Source organism: Tigriopus californicus, chromosome 2 (assembly GCF_007210705.1).
Source record: "Tigriopus californicus strain San Diego chromosome 2, Tcal_SD_v2.1, whole genome shotgun sequence".
NCBI classification, from domain to species: domain Eukaryota; kingdom Metazoa; phylum Arthropoda; class Copepoda; order Harpacticoida; family Harpacticidae; genus Tigriopus; species Tigriopus californicus.
In genome coordinates this window covers 1,276,932-1,288,655 of record NC_081441.1, presented here as the reverse complement: position 1 = coordinate 1,288,655, position 11,724 = coordinate 1,276,932, and the positions used below count along the sequence as shown (strand labels likewise).

Here is an 11,724-nt window from a genome sequence, read left to right as displayed (position 1 = left end):
AGGGTGTGTGTGACTTGTGACTCGGAAAGGATTCTACGTCGCCCTCTTTTGGCCCAAAACTGCAAATTATTTCACCTTAACAGTGGTATCTTGACGAACTTGGAGATCACAGCATGAGCTTGGGCTTCCAAACAGAGCGTCTATTGATCATTACCATCGTTTCTCAGTGCTCAAGTCAATGGAGGAAAAAAAGGGTGCTTGATCCCCTCATTCTCAGTGTACTAAATGTACCACGTACTATATATCCATTCAGTCAGTTCTTCTTTTGTCAGCAGAGAGTGTGTGCTCAGGCAGGGTTTCGTGTCGTATGCAACACCCCCCATTTCTTTCCCCGATCGAGTTGGGCCGATGAGACAAAGCATCCTTAGCTTTGGACTCATGGACGTTTTCTTGCAGCCAGACCCATAAGTCTGGCTCGTCATGAGTTCTTATTTTTTGAGAACGCTTCAATAGACGTTTTGGATTTCTAGCGGTATTGGAGTGCCATGACAAATTCTAGCATTTTTTTCACTGAACTTGAGGAAAAAGAACTCTTCACATGAATCAGGTTTGGAAGACTAGTAGTTGTTTTTTGTTTATTGAAATTGTGTCGTTTTTGCGAAATAAGTGCATCACAATCAGAGCAGCAAATGTCAGTCATGGCCACTTCGACAGCAAAGACTTTTGACTGGGATAGGTTTCATTTGTCGGACGTTTTATCTTATCACACTGTATTGTTGTTTGAGCTCAAGCGGATCATTTGGGAATTTCCCTGACACTTGAAAAATTGTGCTTCCGTCTCGCCATGTCGATTTTTCTCACTGCCACCTTCAATCACCTTGTATGTACCACCCAACGTTCTGTTTTACAGAACAAAAGAGGCACACGGCATACGATTTAAAAGTAACAGAACCAAATGGAATAACTCAAGCAGGACAATCAACATTCGACTGCGGTACCTGGATGGAGCGATGTGAATGGTGAAGCAAATAATGAAGCACGTTTTTGTTTGAGTTCAATTAGGTATTGGAATGAAATGTCCGATAGCATCTCTAGCTGATTCATTGAATCCTTGCAGGTGTTACGCAATGCGTGAGTCCGAAAAAAAAGCCAAGCATTGTGTTGGCATTTTCAAATATGGACGAGCAATTTATTTTCAACGGGAGGTTCAGCTCACGTTGGAGACAAATTTTTGGACACATTCAAGCACATCTGCTTCAATTCAAAGCGTCACAAGCATCACAAGTATCACTATGCCGGAATGTCGAGTTTCTATTCGTTTTTGTTCAATCAAACAATACTCTTAAGATATTCACTTTTTATTCACATTACTTACGCTTTTCCGACCCCGCAAAAAGAGGGTCCAAGAAAAACCTGCCTTTTCAGACATTCCACTCTCATTCAGAATGATGAGCATGAAAATCAACATAACCGCTGATGAATGCCTGGGGAGACTGGTCCAAGCCTCGAGTAGTCCTTGTCGTAATGAGAGAAAGAATGAGAATAAGCCGTTGTGAAAAAAGGGTGGAGCCAGCGATACCTCCTCGCTTCTTAAGCCTTTGCGTAAATCTGTTTTTGTTGTAGTTTTTCGTCCAAAAAATATCGGCTTAAGAGGTTAGCTCAAATGATAATGCTTCAAGATGGATTAGCTTGAGCGGAAAAACACCTCGAATGAATCGCTAAAATGGGAGCCTCTATCCTCTCCCTATCGAATCATCCGACAGGGTGCTTCTTGGCCATGTAATTGCCAGACAACATTCGATAAGACACAGCAAACCCAAGACAATAGGACCTAGTATTTACTGTCTTTGGTTCATGCCACCCCGAAAGTCGCTCTGGTTGTGTTTTCCCATAGTTAATTACCAGATTCTAATGTGGTAGAGAGCAATTTATCAAAGAGGCGCATGTCTGCTACTCATTCCCGTCTTTAAACAATGCCTAAGCAAGTCAAGTAGAGCTCGGATGGCTTGGGGCGATTGTATGTCCTCCCGACACGTTTCGGTAAAAACAGAGTCTTGAAGAAGTTGATTTTCACGAGTTGCTCAAAATCTTAGGGAGAAACAAGAAGAGAGTATTCCTATACCTGACAGTGTAAATATTTTGTCATTCTGAACTTTCCTCCCAAAGGCGAGGAAGAAGGCGATCCTTGTCTGTGGACTTTGTTTATCTAAAAGAACGGAGAGATCCTTGGGAGTGCAATCCGAAGAGAAGAAGCTAAATAAACGTCTCATTGAGGTGCTTGAAATTCTTCTTCCCCCCCCCAAAAAAGAAAAGAAAAAGGGAAGTCAACTCTCCCACGACCAACGAGAACGAAAGAGGGCCAAAAGCATGATCACTTTTCGCATTGCCAACGAAGCAAGAGACATTTGATCCACTGTAGACCCTGGTGACTCTATCTCGCAATACATTTGAGAATGAGTGTAAAAAGTGCTCCAGATTCCGTGACGACAGTTCGCTTTTGAAGTGGCTAAACTAACAAGATTGAGAGGCATCATGGATTGACACGATTGGAAGTTCCATCAAAGCTCATTCGAGTGACAGAGAGACGGGTGCTTTGTAATTGCATTTACATACTCGCGCAACATGAGTGTGGCCGCCAGTCGCATGCCAATGGCGCAAGCAGCCTCCAACTCATCCCAAAAGTCCATTATTGAAATCTACACGGACTGGGCAAACCATTACTTGGACAAGCTAAAAGGCAGGCATCCCAAGATTAAGGACTTGCAAGTCGAATTGGCTGATGGTCTGGTCTTGGCGGATGTGATTGAGGCCGTCATGTCTCAAAAGGTGCCCGAAATTCTCCGCAAGCCAAAGACACCCTCGCAAATGGTGCACAATCTGCAGGCTTGTTTGAACTTCCTGCAAACCAAAGGGGTGGCTGGAGTTGAGGACATATCCGCCTCCGACTTACGTGAGGGGAATCTTAAGTCCATCCTCGGCTTGTTCTTCCAGCTTTCGAGATTCAAGCAGCAACAGAAGCTGCAGGCCCAGCAGAAAGTTTCGACAGGGGACTCCCGGACTTCGACGCCGAGAGTCCCGTCCATTCCACCTTCACCGGCCAAACCGTCAGGTATTCCGCCACCCGGTAGCGCCATTCCTCAACCTAGTTCAGCTAAAAAGACCAAAGGCTCCACGATGCTATCCAAATTGGGGTCAAGGCAAAACTCTGCGTCAAGTTTGAAGACATCTAGTCAAGTCAATGGAGCTGTTGGGACATCTGCCCCTGCGGTATCACCCCATAAAATCAGTGGCAAGTCCGCCATACCAAATCCATCAACTCCCACTAAAGGTTCCATGTTGGAACGCTTCAAATTGGGAGGAGGTATGCCCAAGACCAATAGTCCTCATACCATGCTGCCTAAGCCAGCTAGTAATGGGCCAGGGCCTCAACCATCCATACGATATCAATATTCCCCGCGGGAAACTGGACTAGGCAAGCGAACGTCGAGTTCGAGTGGATTCAGCTCGGCCAGATCGGTGGGCAGTGAGAGCTCTGTGAGCTTGAGTAGCGACACCAACTTCCCATCCCCGTCGGCCTTACGAAGGATCAATGAGAATTCCACCTTCAGTCCGGCTCAGACCCCTGTCAAGACCTCATCGGGTAGCCCCAAATCCCTGAGGGCCAAGAAGTTCGCCTCGCCCACCTCGGCCAGGGCCAGCCCACAACACCGGAATTCGTCCTCGCCAAAGAGATCTCCCAAGTTCCAACGTTCCAACACGAGTTTAGGGGCCACTGAAATCAAGGATTATGGCCCCATTGACTCGGTGGATAACTATCCACCTCACAAGAACTCCAGGATTCCTGGAAGCAAGCCTAACAACGCCAGATCTACTCCCCCCACCGCCATACCACAGGGCCATAAACCCCTCCAGGGTTCTAATTCAAATTCTCGAATACCAACCACGGGTGTGCCGCCGACAGGAACTAATACCCGAGGTGATGTTCCACCACCACCTCCACCCAGAGACGAAATGGTCCAAGGATGCTCCGTCAAGCCTATATTAGTGGATGGAAATAATGGCGAGAAACCCAGTGGGCAAACGAGTGCCACAAACGATCGAGAAGAAGCCATGACTGCTTCATTCCATTCTCGGTCTTGTTCTCTTCCAAGGCATACCCGCCCTTTGGAGGAAGGCCATTCCTCTACCTCACCCCAAATTGTGGCTGTGGTCTCCCCTATGCCCTCACTGAAAAAGGGCATGTCCTTGGACTCGGCATCCGTAAAGGCTGCCATGGAAGCAGCCGCCTGTAAATCTTCCACATCAGGAACCAAACTTGATGAGGGCGGGGATGATGACACCTCCTTGAAGAATCTGGTCCCCATGGCGCCAATATTTGGTGATAAAGGAGAGCATGCCAAAAGCCAACATCCTCATCAACAACACCCGTCATTCCATTTGACCAATAAGACTGAGAGTCCTTATGGGTTTTCGGGGAATCGTGGCTTGTCGTCAAATATCGCAATAAACACTGCTTCAATTCATCAGTCAGGTACAAAGATAGGCAAAATAGCGGTTCTCTTTTTGAGGGGTGGGTGGGTGAGGGTGAATGGAAAATGAAAAAAGTTGGGTTCTTGCGTTTTTATCAAAATGAAAGGGAACAAAGGGAGTGAACAATGCACAATTTAAGGTGCCTTCAAATTATTTGATAGCGCGTCAAGACTATTAAGTAGATGCATTTCCTTGATGACAGCCGTTTTTATTCCTGCAAGAGCTAGATGAATGTGCAAAGTTCCAAATGTGCGAATACCTAGCAAATTGCACTTTTGCCACGGTCTCAAAAGGATGGAACAAATTACTCTTCATAGTTTCTGAGCCAAGGCCTTGTTTCATCATGCTTTTTTTTTTGCTTTCAGGTCCCTCGTCTTTAGATCTTCAGAGGCCAGTCTATGCCTCAGGATCGCATTCCATTGATGTTGGTTACTTATCTGATGGGGACACGGCTTTCTTCAACAACAATAAATCAGCTCAATCTAATTTGGATGATGGTTACTTATCCGAGGGCGGGGCCTCATTTTATGCCCGAAAGATCCAGACTCGAATAGCATTGGAGAAACAGAAAACGGCGGAGGAACAGCGACAGAAATTCAGTCGTCCTTTGCCAGGTCTTCCGGAAGTGTTGAGTGCTAATTCCCCCGGTAACATGAAACCACAGCATTCAAGCCTTAATTGCCAACAGGAATCGATCTATAGAGTGGTTGGAAACCGGAACAAGCCCAAAAGTGAGACTGGTATCCAAACGGAAACCGCTTCAGCCGTGAAGCACAATAACCAACAACAAAACGGCCAGCATGTGGATTGGAAGCAAGCCATGGCTCACAACGCCCGTGTGTTGTCTTCCCAAGAAAAAGCAATGGATGAATATTTGCGAAGACAGCGAGCTGCTGCCGAGCAGCATATCCAACAAGCCAACCACCATCTGTCCCGACAGAGACCCTTGGTTGGAACACGAGAGGATGGACGGGGTGCTAGTAACTATGCTCCTTCTTCAGGATTCCAAAGTGTGCCGGGAACACCATCTGAGACGAGGAAAGCCAGACATCCCAAGACTTCCTCCCCTCTGCCAAATGTGGGAGGCAACGCTGGACCCTCTCCCCATTATTATCAACAGCAGCAGCAACAGCAACACGAGCAACAGCAACAGCAACAGCAGCAGCACTTGAAGTCCCGTGCTCATTCGAGCCTTACAGAGGGTGTGGGACATTATTTCATGGGCAGCAATCCAAGGGGGAATGGCATGGGTCCCAATGGGCACCATCGCCAACAACAGCATCATCCCCAGTTGTTCAGCAACATGCGGAATGGGGGATCCTTGGAGAGGAAGCCTAAGGGTGGACAGGATCATCAAGCATTTTATGGAGGGACAACATGCAGCAGTGACTCGGAATACGGTCGCCTCTTGAGCACGCCAATGGCCAATCGCAAGAGTTCTGTGCCTACCCATGGAACCAATAACACCTCGCCTTCAGGATCATTGCGACGAGATCCTGCCTTTGGGTCCAAGAGTTTGCCAAAAGGGACCTCGGCCTCATTGAATTATGGCCTCATGCTCGAGAGGATCCAGCAAAAGAGGCAACAGAGAGGCCACACCAGTGGGGCTCTCTCTAATGGAAGGGCTAATGATGGATCGCTCTCCGATTCCAATTACGCCACCTACTCAGAGATCCAAGGTATGAGATCGGGCTCTCAGAGTCCGTTTTCTTGGTTACAACCGGCCTCCACTTACGCCTCTTTGCAAGATCCATATCCGCAATGGAATGGAAATCCCCATGACCCGAGTGAAACGTCGAGCTTCTCGGGAATTGCCTCAGACGCAATGGGAAGTAACGAGTCATTGAACTCGGTGAGCTCCTCTATCCAGCAAGCCAGAGCTAACTCGCTCACCAAAGCGAGACTCATGATGCACCAAAGAAGTATTTCGCCGAGGAACAACGTGAAACCCAATCAGATCTCGAATTCCAACTTCAGTCGGACAACCGAACAAGAAAAGGGATTTCCCTCACAAAACAACGAGTATTATGGTGTTCCGTTTCCAGCCAACAATGGGCCGGGCAGATTCAAATCTCAGCCCACGTCGCCCTCCAAACCGCAAGGTCAAGGACTTTCTCTTCCCCCCAATTACAATGGTTCCGTCTATTCCAGTTTCAAAAACAACACTGACATGGAGCACGACCGTTTCTCCAACCCTGATATGTCAGCCATGACTTTGGACCAAAGAACGGATTATGAGATCCAGAAACTGCGGAAGGAGCTGAGTGATGAGAACGACAAGGTGAAGAACCTCACCTCACAACTTGTGACCAATGCCCATGTGGTGGCTGCTTTTGAGCAAAGTCTTTCCAATATGACCTCACGCCTGCACCACCTGACCTCGACCTCGGAGAAGAAAGACTCCGAGCTAAATGAGCTGAGGAGGACAATAGACAAGTTGAGGCAATCCGGAGCCGACATGGGCTTGATTGCCCAACCCCACGATCTAATGAGGCAAAAATCGACAGATTCGGTCACATCGGTCTGCAGCAATGGGTCCCAAGCCGCCAATGGACAGAACAGAGAACGAGAACAAGGCAGGAAACACTCTGCTCCCTCATCTCAGAAGAGCATTGGCCCTAAGAGATCGGGATGGTTGAGACATTCATTTTCGAAAGCATTCTCCAAGGGAGGGAACGCGGCCAAACCAGGCAAGTGCAAAGGGGGTTCCGTGTCGGATATGGAAGATGGAGGGATCTCCTCGAAGCTGTACTATGAAGATAACAAATCTGAGGGCGAGGGGAAATTCCCCGTCCCTGTTCCTCCGCGGGCATCCTCAGCTGCATCAGGAAGTCTTCTGATTGAGGGTGAACGGCCTCCTCAGCGCGTCGAACCCGAATTGGTAGCAGAGCTGAAGAAGCAGCTTCTGGAAAAGGATTCTCTCCTCACCGAGACGCGATTGGAAGCTCTCTCTAGTGCTCATCAATTAGAGTCCCTCCGGGAAACTGTCACCAAGATGAGTAGCGAACTCATGTCGTTAAAAACCGACAATGAAAGGCTTCAAACCTCATTGGCCACACAGCAACCTGGCGGCTTAAAGTCCTTGTCTTCATCTCAGAGCTCACTCAATGGTTCGTGTTCCATGAATGGAATAAGCACTCACAACCCTGCCAATGAGGTCTATGAGGGCTCCAGAGGCCAGATGACGGGAGAAAGTTTGAGGGACACCAGAGACCGTCCTAATTCCGTGACCATGTCCGAGGTGGACAGTGTGCTCTCTGGACCCTCAAGCCTGGACTTGTCAGGCTCAACGGATCCCACTAATAAGGAAGGCGGCAAATTGGTCACAGTCTCTGTGATTGCGTCAACCACTCGTTCCATTCGCTTGGGAGTGATTTCCGTCAGTGGCAAATCCAATTGGGACCTGCTTGACAGTTTAGTCCACCGGCTCTTCAAAGAGTACGTTATGAGAGTCGACCCAGTGTCCAATTTGGGTCTCAATGCCGAGTCCATTGCGTCTTATGAGGTGGGAGAGATCAAACGCACCAACTGCTCAACTTCAAAGCCCGAGTTCTTGCCTTATGGATACTTTGTGGGCAACACCACCGACATCCGAATCAATTTGAAAAGAGCGGCCCTCAACAGCCAAGTGGATATGGTGGCCTTTGAAACCTTGACCCCGAAATCCATTGTTCAACGCTACGTGTCACTTTTGGTGGAGCACAAGAGGATCATCTTGAGTGGTCCCACTGCCACCGGTAAAACTTTCATGGCCAACACCTTGGCCCAGTTTCTCATCAACCGAAAGCGCGAAAATCCGGGTAGCACGCCCACGAAATCAAATGAAGCACAGCCAAGTGAGACTCAATCCAATCCCATCATGAACTTCCATGTGGACATCCATAACAAGAATGATTTGAAGAAACTTCTTATCCGGATTTGCGAGCACACCCAAAATGAAGGCTCCAAAGGGATTGTACCGCAGGTCTTGATCTTGGACGATCTTCATCATGCTGGGAAGTTGGAGGAAATCTTTGAGAACACACTAACCTTGAGTCCAGAGACATGTCCATATATCATCGGAACGATGACTCAATCCACTACCTCATCAACCACCAACTTGCAACTCAAGCACAATTTCAGACTGGTCCTATTTGCCAATCACATTGAGCCTGTCAGAGGATTCTTAGGCCGATATCTCCGTAAGAAACTTCTGGACGTAGAAACCGAGACCCGAGTTCATGATGGCGATATGTCCAGCATAGTGGAATGGATTCCTCGGGTTTACATTCAAGTGAACAAGTTTTTGGAGTCTCATTCGTGCTCCGAAGTGACCCTGGGGCCGGGAAAATTCCTAAACTGTCCCATAGACATCCGAGGATCTCGGAAGTGGTTCATCGATCTGTGGAACAACACCCTCGTTCCGCATCTCTTGGATTCAGTCCGAGAAGGCCTACAAATGTATGGACGGCGAGTGTCCTGGGAAGATCCCATCCGATTTGTCCAGGAGACCTGGCCTTGGCAGGATCCCCCGGGTGATGACCTAGGAAATGAGGCCCTGGCGCCCATCCGACCCCAGGATGTTGGTTACGACAACGAATCCCCCCTGGCTCCGATGTCTCATAACGGTCGACCTCTGTCCAATTCGGATTCCTTAGGCTCTGGGAACGGGGATTCGGGGAACGGCAGTGACCCATTGTTTAATATGCTCATGCACCTTCAAGAGGCGGCGGCTCATCACCCTCTGCCCGATGATAACTTGGAATAGGTTGATTGGATCAATCGATTACAATCGTTTTCAGCAATATGCTGCAATCCAAAATATTGATGCAACTAAATAATAAATTATCTAGTCGAAATGAGGATTCATGGTTCGAACTTTTTTTGCCGATTCCTATCTGACATATGATTGGTAGGACTCGAGGCATTTCGCAATTTTTTCGAGCTTTTGAAAGGCTCGAGTCATTTGCATTTGACATCCAGTCTTGAGGAGTCATTTCATATTGTTTGTCCATTTTGAAACATAAATCAGGAATGTTTAGGGGCAAATTTAAAGATTGAGATTGGACCAAAATTGGTTTGGACGCATTTTCCGCGCTAAAAGTGTGAGTAAAATGACACTTCTTAAAAAATGCTGTTAAATTTTAAGGTCAGCTCAAAAACTCTAAAACAAAGCAGGTTATTATGTGTGAAGTAGCAATGACGACCATGCTTGTTAAGTGGTGCAAGTTCCACAATCAGTAAGGGATTTGGGATTTGCATCTTGGTGAGTGACTATTTTAAAAAAAAACTGAAATCGAAATTGCAAGACGATTGTACGTACATTTGCCACATTTGTAACAGATTGTAGAGGAAGAACCCTTGCAACAGATGATGAAAGGCCATGATTTAAGTTAGGTAAGTTATGTTTTAGAACCCAGAGTTAGAGAGCCCTTGAAGTAGATAGTTAAAACGTTAGTTTAGGGTTGGGTTGGGTTGGTTTAGCCTAGGCCATGACTTTATTAACCTTGGATCTACAAGTTCAACTTATAATAGGAAACGACGCTAAACTCTTGGACTGGTTGTCGGTTGGTTCCGGACTTCAAGACGTAACCAGTTACAATCGTGCGTGTGGGCACCGCCTTAATGGTTCCGAGGATCATGGTGACTCTGTCTGACCCGGACATCATCTTCATAAGAGCTCCAGTGGTGGGAAAGCTAACCGGACGATTCAAAGCCTCGGCAGCAAAAGTCTGAGCAAAATCCAAGTCTCTGGAGCCACCCAAATGAGGGCTCCCTTGACCTTGGGATTTTCCAATGCAATGCTCGATGACCCCACCCAATTCCTTGACGTGAATCCAAGGAAAAACGTGATCTCCACTCACATTTCGGCCTCCTACCTCAAAGAAGAAAGGCCCAAACAGTTGCTAAGCCATCCCATCTTGGCGACCAAGAACCAATCCAGAACGAATGTGGACAAGTCGGACATTATTATCACCATCGGATGGAAGCTTGGTAGCACCAGCTTCCCGATTGACAACAAAATATGATATTATTCAAATCAGAATGGTGTTTGATTCGGGTACTGCTCAATTGAACAAAATGCTCAAATGCCAAGACAATATACGTAGGTTTGGTTTAATATTACTGAGTTACTGATAAAGTTACTGTGACTGATAAGATAGCTCTTCCACGCCCCCCTCCCAGACTAAGCAATTCGAAACCGTTTTCCCCCCTCATGGTTGTTTCGAGGCAAAGGTTGTTGAAAAGAATTGAAGTTTCGTGATGGTAGAACTCAACCTTCCGTCGGACCTCTTCGAGCAGAATAATCAAAGGCCAACCATGAAAGCGAAATAATAAGATGGAAAGTAAAAAGAAACACTTTTATCGCGACAATATAGGGCGAGTTAACTGCAAGGCCATCAGGTTCACAATTGTTTTTGAGGAGAACAATTGCTAAAAGATTGATTATTTTTTGCTTTGGATTGCTTTTTACAGTTCTCCTTTTGCCATTTCTTCGCGTCATTTTCAAGTTCTTTTGGCCACACTTTTCTCTCAACACCCTAGTCACGAAGTCATTAATTCTTAAATGATAAATTCTACTTTTTGAACTGCAAATGATTTTTTTGGGGGACTTCCTTAGCGTTACTTGGAATGGATTTCCCAGCAGTTCAAGTCAAAAAGCCGATTTATTTAACCTAACTTTATTTTCATACATTATTTGATGGATCAACGAATTTGAGCTGGCGGATCTGGCTAGCCCTTGAATACATTTTTGGTCTATCAAACTTTAAAACATAAGAGTTTCGCATATAAACATTAGGTGTTAATGTGCAAGAGGTGTATTACATACCTAAAGTTATTTTCCTTGACTGAGGTGAATGCATGTTGAAATATTACAACAAACTTGTGTCAATCACTTGACGAGATGGTGTGATTAATTATAATTGCAAACACGTTGGTTTGAATTGTAATTAATTACAAATACGTTCTTTTCAAACTTGTTTGATTAAAATCTCTTTTCCATTGGAATCCAATTACTTTCAAATAGATTTGAAAACTTTTTTTGCCTCCCATACAAAATTATAGGGTAAAATAAATCCTGGCATTTTTGCCTGCCATTTACTCTCAGGTCTTTTAAGAATATGCCCTTTTTATTGGATTTACTTTTATTATCGGCAATGCTCCATTGGTGTTTCAATCATCTTCATAGTTTCTTCAGAAATGTTTTGGTAATGGGCATTTTATGACTTCTTACTACGTTTGTATTTGGAAATGCAAATAGAATTGTCGGCA

At 46.1% G+C, this 11,724-nt stretch overlaps 1 protein-coding gene and 1 long non-coding RNA gene across 3 annotated transcripts in view; one reads left to right on the top strand and one right to left on the bottom strand.

Annotated features, from left to right (window-relative positions):
- LOC131893194 (uncharacterized) overlaps nucleotides 1-950 on the bottom strand; it is a 4,211-nt gene extending 3,261 nt beyond the window's left edge. Inside the window, exon 1 of the long non-coding RNA XR_009374650.1 lies at nucleotides 76-950. This is a non-coding gene — a long non-coding RNA (uncharacterized LOC131893194). The remainder of the gene's footprint in view (nucleotides 1-75) is intronic.
- LOC131893193 (protein sickie-like) overlaps nucleotides 1-9,312 on the top strand; it is a 17,215-nt gene extending 7,903 nt beyond the window's left edge. For both annotated transcript variants that reach the window (XM_059243163.1, XM_059243162.1), the window contains exons 2-3: nucleotides 2,034-4,471; nucleotides 4,836-9,312. In XM_059243163.1, coding sequence (XP_059099146.1) covers nucleotides 2,563-4,471; nucleotides 4,836-9,217 — 6,291 coding nt within the window. In that variant the 5' untranslated portion in view covers nucleotides 2,034-2,562 and the 3' untranslated portion in view covers nucleotides 9,218-9,312. The remainder of the gene's footprint in view (nucleotides 1-2,033; nucleotides 4,472-4,835) is intronic.
- Nucleotides 9,313-11,724: the final 2,412 nt, after the last annotated feature.